The sequence below is a fragment of the Phasianus colchicus genome, chromosome Z (genome assembly GCF_987193195.1).
Source record: "Phasianus colchicus chromosome Z, bPhaCol1.hap1.1, whole genome shotgun sequence".
Taxonomy (NCBI): Eukaryota; Metazoa; Chordata; class Aves; order Galliformes; family Phasianidae; genus Phasianus; species Phasianus colchicus.
Window position 1 is genome coordinate 81128053 of NC_143476.1, and position 18221 is coordinate 81146273.

General features: G+C 33.1%; 1 protein-coding gene across 9 annotated transcripts in view; it reads right to left on the reverse strand.

The window, feature by feature from the left end:
* The window catches only part of SPEF2 (sperm flagellar and cilia associated 2), a 70098-nt gene that overhangs the window by 49013 nt on the left and 2864 nt on the right, over nt 1–18221 (reverse strand). For all 9 annotated transcript variants that reach the window (XR_016462226.1, XM_090132299.1, XM_031608434.2 and 6 more), the window contains exons 4-13: nt 17184–17354; nt 15137–15274; nt 14401–14480; nt 12762–12978; nt 7647–7835; nt 6260–6447; nt 4656–4824; nt 1061–1280; nt 426–556; nt 146–212 (exon numbers count right to left, since the gene is read on the reverse strand). Coding sequence is in view for 8 of the 9 variants with exons in the window: in XM_090132299.1 (XP_089988425.1) it covers nt 146–212; nt 426–556; nt 1061–1280; nt 4656–4824; nt 6260–6447; nt 7647–7835; nt 12762–12978; nt 14401–14480; nt 15137–15274; nt 17184–17354 (1570 nt within the window). In the remaining variant the exon portion in view is untranslated. The remainder of the gene's footprint in view (nt 1–145; nt 213–425; nt 557–1060; nt 1281–4655; nt 4825–6259; nt 6448–7646; nt 7836–12761; nt 12979–14400; nt 14481–15136; nt 15275–17183; nt 17355–18221) is intronic.

Below are 18221 nucleotides of genomic sequence, written 5' to 3' on the forward strand. Positions count from 1 at the left end.
TAATGGAAACTATTCTGAAAACTCAGTTGTCATGGACTCTACTTCAAGCGGACAGGAGAAAGTGGAATTGTAATTTAAACTTAATAAGAATTAAATAATATGAAATTTAATTTAAATTTGTATATGCACACACACACACAAATACCTTCAGTTCCATTAGTAAATGTTCCTGTTAGAAATTTCATTGATGATGCTGAGAAGTTCCCCTGAACCTTTTATGAGTTAAGAAAATAAATAGATTAGGAAAAAAAAATACACAATACAGGAGAACAATATGTCAGTTGAAGATGAACCTTTAAGTCTGTTAAGCAAAAGCTTCTAAGTCTCAAATTGAGCAAGAAATTGAAACAATATACTTTTTTCCTTATACACACCACTCTCCTTTCCCTGTGAGAGCCAAAGCCAAAATTAACAAGAATGCTTACCTTGTTTTGTTTTGCAGAGCTCTCTGCTTCCTGTGAAATCAAGTTGTGTTCAGTTTTCATTTCATTATTAAGAAAAGCTTGGATGGCCTCCTGAACCAGAGTATCAACAGACAGTACCTGAATATTGCAAACTAATACACACAAAAATTAGATAGCTTTATAGTTTGAGCTGAGCATACATGAAGAGAGACTATTAATGAAATTAAATCAGTAATTGGAGGACAGCATTATAGTATGTGAAGGAATGCACAATTCCTTTTGTTTGGACTTTTCATGTAAGTTGTTTCCACTGTCTCTTCTCTGTAACCACTGCATTCACAATCTCATATATGTCTTACTCTCTTCAATAACAAACATCTTCAGAGAAATCAAAAGCATTTTTAAGTTCTGAAGAAATGCAGAAGAAATATTATAACAACACTATATGAGAGGTCAGCTGTTTTTAATCTTATTCTAGATAATGGAAGATAATGAATGAATGACTTGAAAGGAACCTCAGTAAAATATGGTTGTATGTGAGATTCAAGTATTAGTAATGAAAGGATTTGCCCAAACAAACTTCACTGTAAGAGTCAACTTTAAGAGCAATTAAATATTTTAAAGACTTTTAGGTAAAAAGCTAAACAAAACTCTACCTTTTTCAAGAAACTTTACACAGGTAGTTTTTCCACTAAAAAGTTTTCCCAGAATACATCCCTTGATGGGAAATGGAGGAATTACAGGTAGTGAAGATCTGGGTTTTGAAGGATAGAAAATGTCCATCAGTCTATGAAGCACATGACCCAATATGTTATTATTAAGAGGAGATATGTTTTCTCTTTTCTCTTCAGTTGGGCACCATTCCCCTGTCATACTCTGTATAAATAAATTATCAAACAGTTAGGCAATATATATTGTATTTCATCTTACTACACATATGTAATTATATAAACAATCATATAATAAACAAATCTGAACAGTACTAATATTAAAATATTTTTACATTAGCACCTCGTTAAAAGATGTAACTGTCATAATCATTCAGCTTTTACTGCTGTTCACTAAGACCTAGATGAGAGACAAGTACTCCTACAATCATTTTTACAGATGTCTATAATCATTTTTTAAAATCCCATAAACATGAAAAGTCATCTCACTAATACTACAGAATGAATCGGCTATACATTTTTGGAATATAAACCCATTATCCTAGTATTCAGTACTCCAATGATGGGGCAGTTTTATTGCCCAGTACAACACGCATAACTTCAAAAAATTGTACAAAGATTTAAAATACATTTATCTCCCTAAAACAGATTCAATAGTGACAAGAAAACAAAACAATATCCAACAAGACAGAATCATAAAAACCTTAAAAGAAAAACTAGAAGCGTCTAGTTGAGTTAAAAACATATAGTTTTTACTGACAATTGCAGCTGGAGAAAGATGATAATAAAAATTTGTAGTCAGAAAAATTTAACGCATCTCCTGACACTGTATTATTGCACCCTATAACACTAGGGAAGTACTATGAAGGACATGTGCTGTTTATGCTATAATAAGAACCTTTTAGTATGCAGGAAAATACTAGTTCTGTTTCAGTTATTCATAAATGGCACAACTGTAGACAGCTGTTCGCTAGATACGTGGGTTATTACTACTCCCAGTTAGATTCTGGTTTGTTGTTCATTTAGGGTGTACTTTATGAGGGTACACCCTAAATGTAGTAGTAAATGGAGTCAATGTAGTAGTAAAGGAATGTAATAGTAAAGGAATTTTCACTTAAAAAAAAAAAAAAAAGAGGAAAGAAATTCACTATGAGGGTAGATAAGAACAGGTACAGGTTTCACAAGGAGTGTCATTCTTGGAAATATTTGATAGCTGACTGGAAAATTGAAGGAGCAATCTATTCAGAAGTCAGATCCACTTTGAGCAAAAAGGTTGAACTACATGACCATAAAATTCTTTTCAATCTAAACTATTATATCATTCTATAAATTAAATATTTAGTTACCATGAACAGCAACATATAGTTTCATTCAAAGTTCTACTGAAATATATTATACACATTCATGTTCAGGTAGAATATGCATTTTTCAGACCTTGTAATCATAAGTTATACATTGCTATAACATATATTCTAACAAGAGTTTACTTTGAACATATATGCATTAGGTAAACTAATAGAAGTAACTTACTATAACTCTAAATGAAAATACGACCTATATTTAATCAGTTAAAACCAGAAAAAAATATTTCTGAGTTATAAAATGTCTCCTCCTTAAAATAACTCAGAGGCTGTACTTCTCAACAAGTTGTGGAAAAGATTAGTTTTAAAAAAGTTCAAATCCTTGATGTATCTGAAGTTGATGTATTTTCCTTAAAAAATGGAGTGATAAAATTCTATCCAACCTGTAGTACAAATTCATTCTAAATGGGATGGGTTTCTTATTTCTTACCTTTCGAATTTCTTGTCTTTTTTATCAGAAGATTGCTGGACCACACCTGTCCTTAGTTAAACTGTTATCTGTCAGAAACAAGTTTTCAGGTATCCAGGACAGAGTTACCTAATTCCTAGTTAACTCTCTCAAAGAAAATTGGAAATTATTTGATATTTTGAGTGGTGCCTACTCTTATGTTTGGTGTGGTGGGTTTTTTTTTTTTTTCATCAATTGTATTTATTTATGAAGTGATTAGGCATAATTAATGTTGTGGTAGTTTTCAAATATTTCCAGGCTTATTCTAATGTGGAATTACTATTAGCAACAAGCTGATAGTACACACTTTTTTTTCTTTTCTTTTATCAAATATGCTTCTTTAACTCAGCATTCTTATTAAAAACTTATCATTCCTGAGACATGCCAGGCTGCCAATGCTGGGCTTTTTTCTTAGGCGAAGAAATCAGGATAAACATTGCCAGAATGCCCGGACAATACACTTTCAAGATTGAATAGTCTGAAAATATTAGCTATCCACTTAGGTTTTCAGGGGACATGAGTGTGGATTGATGCCAAGAATTTTACACAAGTCACAAGGTATTATTTTTGGTTAATACACATTCAGAAAAGTGTAAGATTAATAGCATCTGAAAAAAAATAAGTACATGAATGTACATTTGAAATAGTCTGGTACTGAAAAAGAGACTTTAAATGTGTCAGTAAATGTTTAACACTGTTACTGGCCTTATATTGAAAGAAAATTACTAGATTCTGCAATACAAATAATAATATGACTGAAAATAATCAATTTTCTTTTTTTCCCCATTTTTTTTTCCACACCCAAAGAGAGTGATTATGAAAGTTATTATGTGAATTGAGATAGTATGAACAAGTAACTTATAATTAATCAGAAAAACATATTTTAAGATTGACACCAAAGATAACTCAGCTGTCAGGTATTTACCACAGCTCCTAACAAAAACTCAGACTAACTGGAATAAAATATACCAGTTGATTCAGGGAGATGGTAAGAACCCAAACATATTGTGATTATAATTTCCCAGAACTTCAAATGACAGGTTATTTGCAATGACTTACATGTATTAAACAGATTTTTTGGAAATACTGGTGTTCTGTTTTGTTGTTGTTGTTTTTTCAAAGAAACCATCAGCTATACTGTAATTTGGAAAATACTGTACAATAGTTTTTAATTATAACAGGGCAATAGTCACCCTTCATCTTCCACTTCTGAAATTATAAAAAGTACCATAGAGTTGAAGAAACACTTTCAGGTATTTTGTATCCTAACAGAATATTAGCCATTTAAGTTAATTTTTATAAAAGCTGCTGTCTGAGAATAGATCATCCAAATCAACAATTCCTGTTAAAAAACTTTTATTCAAAATTACTAGTTTTATAATAGACACTGTATTTCTTCTCACTTGTTTTTGCTGGCTGTCTCTTCTCACATTTTCAAATGCAGTAGCATTAACCACACTTTCAAATTCCAATTAGCTAAAATCAATCGCACAGTAATTTCCTTGTTTATCTCACACACTCAGTAAGTAAATACAATTAATGTTATATGTAAGCATTAAATTTTAAATGTTTTAAAATTGCATCTCTGCTGCTACTAACATTTGGAAGAGCCATATATTTCCAGTAGAACCTCATGTAATGAAAAGAAAATGCACGTCAAATTCTGATGTCATAACCTACTGAAAGAACAAAATGTACCATTACAACAAAATTTTTACAATTACGAACAATCAAGATGTATTATATTTCATTATGGCCTATCTGTTTCATGTACCTTGTATTCACCATAATCTTTTTCATCTAATAGATCCATTTTATTCAACTCTATAAGTTGTTCTGGGCTTGGTTCACTTGGCAAAGTTTTAATTGAGGCTTTTTCATATATTGATTTTCCATTAAAAAATAATTCCTTCCAGTCACAGATCAGTTTTAATGGAACTTTGCTGCAGTAGAAAACAAACAAATAAACAAACCTGAAGATATTCCAAAACAAAAAATAAAAGCAGATAGGCATCAGAGAACAGTGAACTCAAATTTATAAGAATCACAATCATGAAATATGGATATGATATACTAGATATGGTTTATAATGCTTTCTGTAATTGCTACAGCTTTTTAGGGGGGAAACCATAAAAACACTTCTGTGGCAGCTGACTTGTATTACAGCAGTATCTGTGCAGTAACAGTTTTTCTGTACCTAAATTAATTGCTCCAAAATGCTATTCTCTTCTTTGGGTTAAAGTCTCCCCTCACCAAAAATCTATACTTTTTTTTGTTTTCTTTCTGGAAGCTAAAATTTATTCAGCATTGTACCAACTGTTAAAATCTTTCTTTTCCTTTACAAAGGAAAAATATTCATCTGAAACAAGACAAACTGCATGAAGTAAAAAGTAATTAAACAATAATTGCTATTGCTAAATGCAAACATGACACTGACATCTTTAGATGCTAAATCCTATAACTGTTTATATTTGACAAATGCTGAAAATGTTCTATTTTGAATAGAACTAGATTTTCTTTCTTTTTTTTAGTAATTGCTGTAGATCCATATTACAGCTTTAAGTAACCTATTTGTTGTTCAAAAATAATTAAACAGTGTCTTGAGTGACTATTTCATCAAGTACTTACTGGCCCTAAATTTAGATAATTTCCACAAACTATAAACACATATATTTGATATGGTTATGGTTTTATTATTTAGTACACAATTACACCAAAAGCAAGGAACTTTAGGCACACTTTCTTATTCTGTAGGCCTTACCCCATAGTCTAATCACTGGATATTAATGAAAGAGCAAGAGCAATTGAGAACTGAAGCTTCCATCTCATGGAAGGCAGCCATGTGGAAGTTGCTGCCTTTTTAGGATCTTGCCAGAAAACCTGCAGCACTGGGGCATGTCAAAAGAGGGAATCACAGCTTGTAGGACTCAGAATATTTTGGACTGAGCTATTACTTTTAAGACAGTCCAGGCAGGCTGATGTATATTACAAAATTAGTTCTGTTTATACTACACTGGGTAAACATTCAGCCAGTGGAGCACCTTAAAATGAGATGAGCACTTCCCAGTTTTTAACTTCAAGAAATAAAAGAATTTCTGCATGTAAAACAAAGTCAGTATCTCCACAAGTCATAAGAAATGAGGGTCCACTAGTTTGAAGGATCCAAGTTAATTGACTTTTCAAGGAATTAGGGCCTTAGCACTAGTTTGCCCAGTATTACCCATCAGTGAATCCTCATTTTTTCACAGTAATTCAAGCTGTCATTCAAGATTTCTAGGCATCCACATAAAACACTAACGGTGTTTAAACCAGCATGAATCATTAAGTCTAACAGCTACCTAACACCTGTTAGTTTTGCCTAACAGCTACCATACTCACTTGTTTGTCAGTACTCGATATTCTCCTATTTTTGTTGACAAATCAACAATTTGGTCAATCACTTCCCAACAGATGGAATAATGCTTTTTATAATGAGCCTGAGCTCTTTCACTGGCAATTTTCTCATGACGCTCTCTTTCCTTGACAATTTGTTCTTCACAATCAATTTTTTCTTGTTTTGCAAGAGCCTAGAATTTTTTTAAAGAGTACATTTGAGATTGCAAAAAAATCAAACTGCAAAAATGCACCATCATAGATAAGAAAATAAACTTGCTTAGTTAAGGTAAGAAATGAAAACAGATCCTCACCAGAGATGAGACAGTGAACATTAACATACAATGAAATCTAAAAACTTCTATCCATTGTGTAATTCCCAATTTTTTTGCTTTCTAACTAGGAAAACATAATGAAATAAAGGAAGTATGTTATTTCTTCTTTCATGACATGCATTAAGAACGTATTCAGTGCTTAGGGAATAGAGAAACATGAAATTATGCTGTCTACTCTTCCTAAGGAACAACAATGCAGATGCGTTTGTAAAGGCTGAGTTTCACTGAAAACCACGTGGAATACTTAGAATATGTGACAAGCAGTTTAACTTAACAGATTCTGATCTGCAAATAATTTGAGATTATTGGCATCATTTGACCTTTGAGAAAGATTTTTTTGCCCTGGTGGAGAATTATCAGTAATTCATGTGATGATATATTTCTTTTGGCCAAAAGCATACTTAAAGAAATGCAGTAATCAATATGTATAGATTCTGATTATATATGAATCTAGATGGATTGAAGGATTTAAAGCTGGTAATTATTTTTGGCAGGAGCAAAGTAGCATTTCTACACATTATAGCCTGGTGGAGGAATAGCACTCGGCAGTTTGTCACAGGATTATGAATTCTTTTATTATTTTTTTTTTTACTAATAAACTTTAAGACCAAAGGCAGCAATATTGAGCATTCAAAAATGAAATTCTTTATTACTGGCACTTGCTAAAAAAAAAAAAAAAGAAAAAAAAAAGAGGATGTTAGAGATCATATTAAAGAAAATGAAATACATAATTCCTGAGACAAGTTTTTCTGCCACTTTGTTGTTTCCATCACTTCTGTTGTTTTGCCTCATCAAAAGTCTTTTAATCTCAGCAAAGAGATATTGTTCTACAAAGTTAAAATTACTTTATAAGAAAAGATCACAATTAGATGTTAAATTGCTCAATTCCATCCACTATGAACTTTGCAGTAATTTTAAACATAGTTAAAAGTGATATATTAATCATTAGGTCACCCTATCCCTATGTAAAAACTGAATTCTAATAGCTGACAATGCAAATTCCACAGGTAGATACTGTAACACTCCCAGAGCAACTCAAGGAATAAATAACTATTTACCGCCTCTCTGTCAAGAGCTTCCTGGAACTCTTTAAGTCGTCTTTCTTCATACTGCTTTTCCCTGAAAATTCTATTTTGTTTTAAGACCTCTTTCTCGTGTCGAACATGCATGAGTTGAACAGCAATCCTCCGCTCCTGCTGAGATTGTCTCATGAGCTTGTAAATAAGTTGTTCCTCCTGGTAAATCTCCTTAATTACATATATTTAAAAAATATCATTAAGGACAGGTTACAAAGTATTTCATGGACAAGTCATAACTATCGCATTAAAAATATGAATGAAGTAATATAACAGAATTTACTTGCTAATTTGATACCTATATCCAGAGAAACATATGCCTTCACAGGTATAGTTTATATAAAATGTACAAGAATTGTAGAACAATGAAGTGAATTTTGAATAAATCTTACAGATACACCAAGCATAACTATACTTGTTCAGAATAACTCAAATGTAAAGAAATAGCAATATTTTTTCAAAAAATTGCTTCTGAATTAAGTATAGATCCATTCCTTGAGTTATTAATTGGTTGTCATTTTACATATCCACCCTTGCTTTCCACCTGTCCCAATTCTCAGCCAAACTCTGATAGACCCTTGATAAGTCTACTCTTCTACGGGTTTGAACTTCATGCTTTTCCCTTGGGATTCAGATAATTGTCTCCTCCACTCCAGAGACAAGGAATTTGGGAAACATTCCAAACATAGGAAAATATAAGTCTTCTGAGTAACAGTTTTAGAGTTCTCAATGGGACAAAGTACCATATATAGAATGTCTTACTCAGTGTTTTAAGAAAATCATTCTGAACTATTGCTTGAAGCGTGGTTGATGTACATCATGTACAGTGAAGATTGTGGATTATTACTTCTCAAAGTTCTTGGTAAAACATAACAGTAACTTTTCAGTACTGTCCTTCTTTCATGCTGTCACTGGTATCTTAATGAAAGTTTAACCTAACCTGAAGTATCTTAATGAAACCTATATTTTAGTTCCACTATCTTCACTGTCCAGAACTATTTCAGAGATGTAATCAAAAGCATCAGCTTGCCCTTCAAACTCTATTGCTAAATATCACTCCCATAGCAGAATTTTGGAGAAAATTTTGGATTCCCTGGAATTCTGATTCACATAAAGGAAAAAACTGCTATAAATTTTAATTTCAAATTTCAGGACCTAAACTGGAAACTGATTTGAAGTGTTCAAATTAATCTTTCTCAGAACAGAGAAATAGGGTAAAGCCAGTCAATAGTAGAATGAGAAATAAACCAAAAGAAAGTATTACTTCTATTTTTTTTAATGCCGTTTATTTTTCATTAGCTTTTAGTGTTTGTGAGAGGGCAGAACACACTATATAAGTTTACCTCAAAATGAAAATTCAAACTTTGTTGCATATTATCATACTTTTATAAATAACTTATTTTACAGAGAGATCTAGATCTCTCATAAACAATGCAACCAAGTACTCTGTATTAGTCTGGTAACAAAAATCAGCAAAAACTGGTTATTTTAATTGCAATAATAAGAACAAAAACTTTTTAATACATTTAAATTTTTAATGTTGACATCTGAGATAAAACAATATTTTTCAAACAAAACTTTCCATGTTTTTGAGTTTCTTTGTCATTGTAATTGCTATAAAAAGTATATTCCAATTAAATACTAGTGACTTGAAAAGACTAAGCACATACGAAAATCCCTCAGTGCTTGGACTATTTTAGACAAAATGTAAGCTTTGCATTCTTTTTCCCTGTCGCAGTATATCATGACAGTGCACTAGTTTTAATGGGGAAGAAATTATCATGTGGACATCTCAGGCTTTAATCCCAGAGAGTTTCAACTGCATCAAAGATTATCCCCCTACAAAGATTATGGCGAAATGAGAATCTAATTCATAGTGTACTATTTGTACATTATATACATTATCTTTTCATATCATCACAGATGCAACCCTAAAATGGAAAACAATTTTAGATGCACTTTGCATTTTCATATTCATGCTATGTGTCATTTTATACATTTCAGGTAGGCAAATTAACCAATAGCACTGCCTAGTGAATAGTGTGTCTGCCAATTTGTCTTCAGTATTCATTAAATCCAGGCAATAAGAGGAGACATTATGCTGCCTCACCTCTATCCACTGCTTCTTCTGACAGAATACTTCATTAAGATTTAAAAAAAAAGAATAGAGGTTGTGCAGACTCTTCTGCTTTGGTTTTCTTTAGTGACAGCTGTTTATCCCTAGTCATGGATTACTACATCAAGAAGTATTCCACTTCAGGGATATGGATGTTTAAATTCTAATTTATAGAGGATTGAAGAAACTATCCATCAACTATACAGTGCAAAGTGCACCTTATCTACCAGTATACATTCTTTATAAATGAAAAAGAAAGATTATTTGCTAACTGGAGCGTAGAGAATTTTGATGTTATTCTACATAATCAAATATTTTGACACAAAGATTATGCTTGGAAAGTGCCAGCAGGAAATGTTTAAGGAATAAAAAATCTGAAAGGTGAATTAAATCAGAGCTATGGATAAATTAGAAACATGGAATCATGGAATTGTCTAAGCTGGAAAAGACTTTCAAAATCATGAAGACCAACCGCTAGCCTGACCTACTAAAACCCATCACTAAACCATGTCCCTTAAAGTCACATCCACATGTCTCTTAATTATCTGCAGAGACAGCAATATTAGGATTGATTCATAACATCAAACATAATTTCAAAACGGTTCTTATTGGATGGGGGGACTAAAGCAATGATACCTTGCATGCAAACAGTGACAGACCTAAGGCTGAAAAACTTCAAAACTTCTGGGTGTCCTAGGAGACAAAGCAAAAATGGTAGTTTCATTTTTGTACCTAATATTTTATATCTACTTCTCCACAGAGGGTTCTGATATATCTGAAGAACTAACAAATATTGTAAATGAAATCTGTTAGAAACTATTTAAAATTTTTCTAAAAAATAATGCACTTTTTTTTAAACCTACTTGAAACAACAGTGGCATCCAGTGGCCAAATATTAATGTTGTGTTTATGTTTCACGCTCATACATACGTTACTGTGTTAAATTATCCGGTCTCCCCCCTGTCCCAGTTTAGTTTAATCACAAATTAAACTATTCTGTCTTGTTGTGTTGTCATAAGATTTATGACTAAATCTTACCACTTTACATACATAAATCTATTTGGTTGACAAGAAATAATCTAGTAAAAATTAACTTCCTCTCCCATTTCCTTCTTCTCAATATATTGCTGACAGTAATTTCCTGATAGCTTTTGAAATTCAAAGAGAAAATCCAAACAAAGCATTTAAAAATAACCAGTACCTTGAACAATAGTTAGTTGAAATGGTGAAAATTAAAGATCCTGGTAAGATGAAACTATATTACTCTCAAACACTTCTATTTCCTGCCTGTAAAAATCTGACTGGTATCATAACATACTCCACTGAAAGGAACACCATGTAATTTTTAAGTATTCTTGCTCCCAGGCTCAGTTTTTTACTAAAGTTCACAGTGTACCAAGACTTGAAAATTGGAACAAGATTATTTTATAAGAGATTTATAGGTATGGACATGAAAAATCACTGGAACACTCTGAAGTACATATCTTAATGAAATACAATACATGACTCTAGATGATCTGATGGCCTGTGTTCAATTTTTATGTATTATAATTGAAATTCTGACTTCAATGACCACCATTTCAACTTGCAAATCCTTTCTGGTTGAATATTTAAAGTATTTTTCAACTACTTTGTGGCTTTTGTTTTTTTTTTCCTAATGTTTAACAAAAGAAAGAAAATAAGAAAACAAATTACTTCGCACTTCTCTAAATCAAGCTATATCTCATTTCTGAACTTTCACAGAATTCCAACTGGTTACTTCTTCCTCTCATAAAACAAAAGTGACAATAGATTCTTTTAGCTGATCAGGCTACTGTTATGGTCAATTGTTCACTTTCCTTCTAATCCCTGCAGTCTATGACTGTTACTGTCTCTATACCAATATTCCGTTACATTTTGTAGCCATGTGACAGATAGCAGCAGAGGGGCAATAATTTAATTATCAAGAAGTTAGGGACAGTATCGTTACCTTTGTCCTGCTTTGGAGACAGTCTTGTAATAAGCACATAGCAGCACCTCCTTCAATTCAAACTAGCAAAATTTATACTGCAACTAGAGGTGGACCAGCTGTCTCATCAGAATAGCTCTGGCTCACTTTGCTGGCTTAAGGCTGTACTTAACAAATGTCAATGGTTATCAGAACCATTAGTCCAGGTTACTAGGGTTGTACTGGTGCTGTGACAGCTGATGGAAGTTTTGGCACCACAGTGATTTCAGTCAACGAGGGTGGCAAAATTTCTTCATGACATATGCATATTAGCAAGAACATTCTCTAGAATCTTTTTTCCCTTAGTTTTTTTCAGAACACGAGTGTGCAAAAGATACTGAGAAGTATTGTGACTTCTATATTTCTATCCCAATGCAGGACAAGATTCAAATGAAATAATCCGCAACAGCCATTTTTTGACAGAGTAGAGACACCTTCCCAGGACACACATTCTATTCTATAACATGCCAAAAATCAAAGCTCTGATTATGATGTGGAGCATAAGTATATAAAACATCCCACTGCACAACCATTTCAGAAGTCATACAGTGCAGACAAAAATATTACATTACACATTTGCAAATACCATTTTAAAGTGAGTAATGTCATATCTGTTGTTTTTTAATGAGTACCTTCTTCAGACCCAGTAAACATAATGATAATTTAAAGTTCAAATGTTATTTTTGTTTTGAGGAAAATAGCAGGCAGATCTACAACTGATTTTTAATCATCTTAGCTCTGTTTTCATTTGATGCTTTATGTTTTACAAGGGTAAAGTATTGCACAAGTGTAGTTAGAAGGAATGGAAAACCTTTTTCCTTTCTGTTTTCTTTTTCCAAAGAAAAAAAAGGCATAAAAGTTCTTTTCAGAGATAAAGTATATGTATCACCTTTTCTACCTTCCAAATGTTATTAGACCCTCCAAAACAGTGTTTATATGTACTTGCAAACAAATATTTAGGTTACTAATTGTGTATGTATTATACTTCTCTCACCTCTTCTGTTTCATGTGCTATTAACTGTTCCATTAACATTTTACGACGTCTCTTTTCTCGCTGTTCTCTAGAAAACATATCTTCCTCCAAATGTTTTTGAATTTTTCTTACATATTCATCATCTGAATAAGTAGGTAATAGCTCAGTTGCTGCTTGTGCTGTACTTTCTAGGGTTGTTTCTTGCAACTTCTCTGTTTGTAACGATTCTTGTATTTCACTGATAAAAAAGATTGAATAGAAGTTCACAGCTTTATAGAACTTACGGTTTTTTAGAGGTATTTTCACGAAGTTGGGCACAAGTCTAACATATACACAACAGAATTATCTTGAATAGTAAAGTTAGCGAGCATTGAGATTATTCCTTGACCCCCTTGTGCACCCACCAATCACTGCTGAGACCAGAGGAGAGCTCCAGTCCTTACATAACCAATTGTCAATTTGTTCATTTGCCAATATTTAATATAGAAAACAAATTCTCCAGAAATACAAAATTAGGATCATTTGCAGAATATCAAAGCAAGATAGGTTGCTCTTTAAATATACCCATACACACTGAGTGCACTTTCTCTCATAGTAATTAATCAGGTTTTGTTTTTGTACAAAAGTATTCACAGCAGTATGCCACCTTCTCAGAATATGGTATACGTATCAGTAAAGGTGATAGAATGGCTATTCTATCTACATTTGCTGTTTGTACAATAAAACTCTAAGGAGAAAGTTTATTTTGAATGTATTACCACATATATACGAGGGCTGTTCTCAAAGTAATGTCTTCTGTTTTATTATGCTGGTCGACAATGTCAGAGATAAATTTTGGTGATATGGTAGTAGAGGTTGAACCTTTCCACCAATATTCTGTTACATTTTGTAGTCATGTGACAACAGCAGAGAGGCAATCTGACAAAATGGCATCTGACATGGAAGTATATATGAAACAAATATTATATATATAATTTAATTCCTCCAAGCGGAAAAAAAATGCACTAACTGACATCCATCAAAGTTTGTTTAACATTTATGGAGACCAAACAGTGGACGTGGGCACAGTGAGGCAGCAGGTGGTGCATTTCAGCAGTGGTGGCAGTGGGCCACTTCTGCTGGTGCAGATTTTTACAAACACAGCATGCAGTCTCTTGCTGATCACTGGCAGAAATCCATAACTGAATGGTGGAGACTGTGTTGAAAAACAGCAGCTGAGAATTTGCTCTATCAAATAGTATTATTATGCTCTTTGTTGTAGTTTCTGCAAGAAGAAATAGGAGGCATTGCTTTCAGACTGACCTGCATACATCCAAAACCATTCCCTCCTCTCTGCACATCTGATATTATAGACTCAATGATTGTAATATCAACAGAGAATAAGAGATGCACTTCATGTCCTTTATTGTCATATAAATGGTAAAAAAAACAGAAGGAAGGTTAAGCCATTCCTACAAAAGTTCTAGGTTAAAACATTGTGACAGCAGAAGGTGGAGCTTGAGTAGTTGCAGCACTAGTAGGAGTATAAAAAATCTCTTACAGAAGGATCAGTTTAAGTGAAGAAAGACCTTATAGTTTCTTCAAGTAGCTGTATGCATAGATAGCAGGCACTTAAGTTAAGATCCTGGCTAACATCAACAATCTAATACTCAAATATTACCTATCAGTGACTTGGCTGTGTACTTCAAAAGCGTTTCCTACAATGGACTTCTCAAACTTGTTAATCTCCATGTAAGTGTCCTAAAGAAATAACACAAAATTTAATGCTTCTTCTCTCTTTACAAAGCATCATAAGGGACCTTCAACTATTCACAGATTAAATAATAGAGAATTAGTTTTGCATCACGTTAGTTCAAGAGAAAAAAGTTTACACTGACAACATATTAAGCATTAGATAGATAAAAAGAAAGGCAAAGCTGTTTCCTTCTCCTACTTTTCATCTCCATTTAATTCCCCCTTATACTAGCTATATGTTCACCATACAAAATTCTGTTCTCACAGCTGTCCATTTACAGTGTAAAGCCAACTTACACTGGACTCTAGCAATTCATATATTACCTCTAATCAGTGATTTTTGAAACAAGATATTCTGTGCTATATTCTGCTTTAGATTTAGTATCTTGAATTAGTCCCTAATAATTACTAAATTAACTGTTTATCTGCTCTATTTCTAAAATAATCTGTTTCAGTTTATTCAGTAGCAACTTTATCTTCCATCAAAACAAAATTTTCCTATGTAACAAATGTCAGAAACACATTTTGCCAAATTTTCACTGACTGAGGCTACTGCGTAATTTTAAGTAGGTGATACAAGTACAGAATTATTAAGTGTAAATGCTCCTAAAAAACTAACCTTTTCCAAATTCATACAACTACTTTTAACAGAATATAGTTACCTCCGCTTCTCTTTTCTTCTTTAGCAATTTTTTTGCATCATTAGCTTTTAAGGTGTGGCTTAGTGATGGCTTTGGAACCTGTATAACAGCTGCTTGAATACGGGCCATTATTTCATTTTGTCTTCTTCCTATGCGACGCTGAATATTCAACATCATGTGTTCAGATACTTGATTTCAAACAATACATGCCACATACTTCTAATATGCCGTCTATTTATCAACGAAGTAAATATAACTAATGTAACTGACTCATAATGAAAAAAGATCATTGAAGTTAAAAAAAAAAAAGCTTGATAAAATGATTTCTTTTTCTTAAATGAGGCTTGTTGTCTTCATTCTGTCATAAGTACAAGTAGAAAAAAATGGCACATCCATGCAATTGGACCAGATGATCTCTGTAAGTCCTTTCCAACTGAACTATTCTCTATTCTATTCTAGTTATTCTATTTGCATTAAAAAAGAGTGTGGTATAACAGAACCACATCTGTAAAGAAAAGCAGTTTGTGTTCAATGCCTAAGAGTCATTGAAGAGGTTATACTAAATGCTGGTCTGGCACTAGTTTCAGGTAGAATTCATATCAGAAACAAAGAAACATATGTACTATTAGGTAATACTACCAATTACTATCAACACTGAGCCTCAGGTGATCTAGTACAAATACACGTACTGTTAAATTGCACTACAGATACATGAAGATAGAAGCAGAATTGTGTTGAAAAAGCATTCCCTATAAAGATCCAAAGAAAATTAAAAAGTAAATATAAACTGTAAAAGGATTTTTTATTATTTCAAAAATGTATTATGAAAAGGTTTGGGATATTGCTCATATTTTCTTGTGTAGACACATGAAAATTCATTTTATTTTTGAAATCTTTTTTTGTAGTGGCAACAGAACATCTAAACAAACAAAATAACTCTCTTAATTAGGTTCCCTATGGAAAGGGATCTGAGGGATCTGGCTGATGGCAAGTTGAAGCTTAGTCAGCAGTGTTCCCTGAAGGCTAGAGGGCTGACCATACCATTGGGTGCCCCAGGCCCAGCACTGCCACTGGGCAAGGGGAAGGGTTGTCCCACTCTGCTCTGCACTGTGCAGCTTCAACTGTAACAACTGGTGCAGTTCTGGGCACCGCAATACGAGAATACAGAACTATGAGAAAGCATCCAAAGAAGGGCTAAGATGATGGACAAAGGTCTTGAGAGCAAGACATAAGGGAAGTGGCTGAAGTCCAATGGCCTGTTCAGCCCAGAGTAGACCGAGGATAGGCCTCATAGTGGCCTACAACTTCTTTATGAGTGCACAGGTCAGGGACCAGAGCTCCCAGTACAGCAGTCATGGCATCATGCTGCCAGAGTTCAAGGAGTGTTGGGGCAACACTCTCAAGCACAGGCTTTCAATTTTGGCTTGTCCTGTTTGGAGCCAGAAGTTGAACTCCATGACCCTTTTGAGTCACTTTCAAATCTGGATATTCTATCATTCTGTGATTCTAGTAACAAAAATTACATCTCAAATTAGTCAATTTAATTTTTATCATGGTTAAACACCCCTTAGCTTGATAGACAGTTCTATGTAAATTACAACTTGTACTTTTGGATGAGTGTTTCCATATGCTGAAGATATTAGTTCCTTTTCTTGACTTAATCAACAGAACTACACACAGCTGGATGGACAGAGGCCTTCACTTCTACAGGCTCCCTTCCTCATGTCTTTTTCTTGATTATTTTGTTCAAAAATTAAGTACATCACAAGTCTCTTTTACAAGTACACCTTAAATACATCCAGCTATGAAATCTATATTCTATCGAAATTTTTCATGCATGACAACATGCAAACAGTCAATTTTCAGTATGTGATTTTTAAATACTGTTATTAAGAATCTTTTAACAATATGTTGGCTTTATATCTACACATTCATGCTTATCAAGTGGACCTCCTTTCTCCATCATTATTATTATTTTTTTTAAAAACATAATGGTGCAGCAGAGAATTATGTACATGACATTATGAAAACACTTCCCCAGAAGACTCAGTAATATGCAAGCACTCACCTTTTCAGTGTCTTGGGCTCTTTGTTCCTCTTGAAGCTTTTGAGATTTCTGTTGTTCTGAAATATGTATATGAGCTATTTTATCCTCTATTGTCTTAGATTTCATTTCAAAATGATCTGAAACCTGCCGTAGTTGCAAATCAGCCTGACGTAATGTTAAAGATTTCAAACGCTAGAATTAAATGTCATAATAATAGTCAGAGATGGTAAGGATGATAGCTTTTAAATACAAAAATTTTTCAGTAATCATTTTAAACTGTTGTCTTGTGACAGTGTACACAGAACATCTTCTAAACTTGGTTGAATATTTTTCAAAGAAAGGACTAGTTATATTGAGAAGAACATGCAGAACTGAACATGAACAATGTCAAATGAAAATTCAAGAAATTCAAGTTAAACATAAGTTTGGGTTTTTTTTAAATGGAAATAGTTCTCAAGAACTTGCTTAGAAACATTGTGAAGTCTCCATCTTTGGAGATATTCAAAATTGAACTGGACAGTGTTCTGAGCAACCTGACCTAAGTTGACTCTGCATAGAGCAGCAAGGTAGCTGGTTTATGAGTCCTCTACAGATCCATTCCAACCTCAACTGTTCTGTGATGAACGCATCTATTCAGAGCTCTCAGTTGCTTCCATAGAAGCTATCCATAGAGGGTGAAGGGGTGTCTTGGTTGTTTGCATTTGTCTGCATTTGTCAGTGAAGTTCATATCTGTAAACTATTTGCCAGGATGTGTGCAGGAAATATATAGACATTTACTCAGCAGAATTTGATTCATGATGCATAGCTTCTTAAAGATTGTTCATCCTGGTAAAAGATTATGGTTTGCACATGCTGAACATTACTGTTTAAGAGAAGAATGTCATTAACAGATCTTCATTTTAGATACTCTCCCATTTATTTTTTCCTCTTTCCAGTATCCAGCATGTTCAGTTATTTGGCCAGATAGAGTCTAGTATAAATATATGGGGAAAATATATGGCACAAAGCTTAATACAGACTAATTTTCCCTTCAGGAAATATTTATAACTAATTATAAT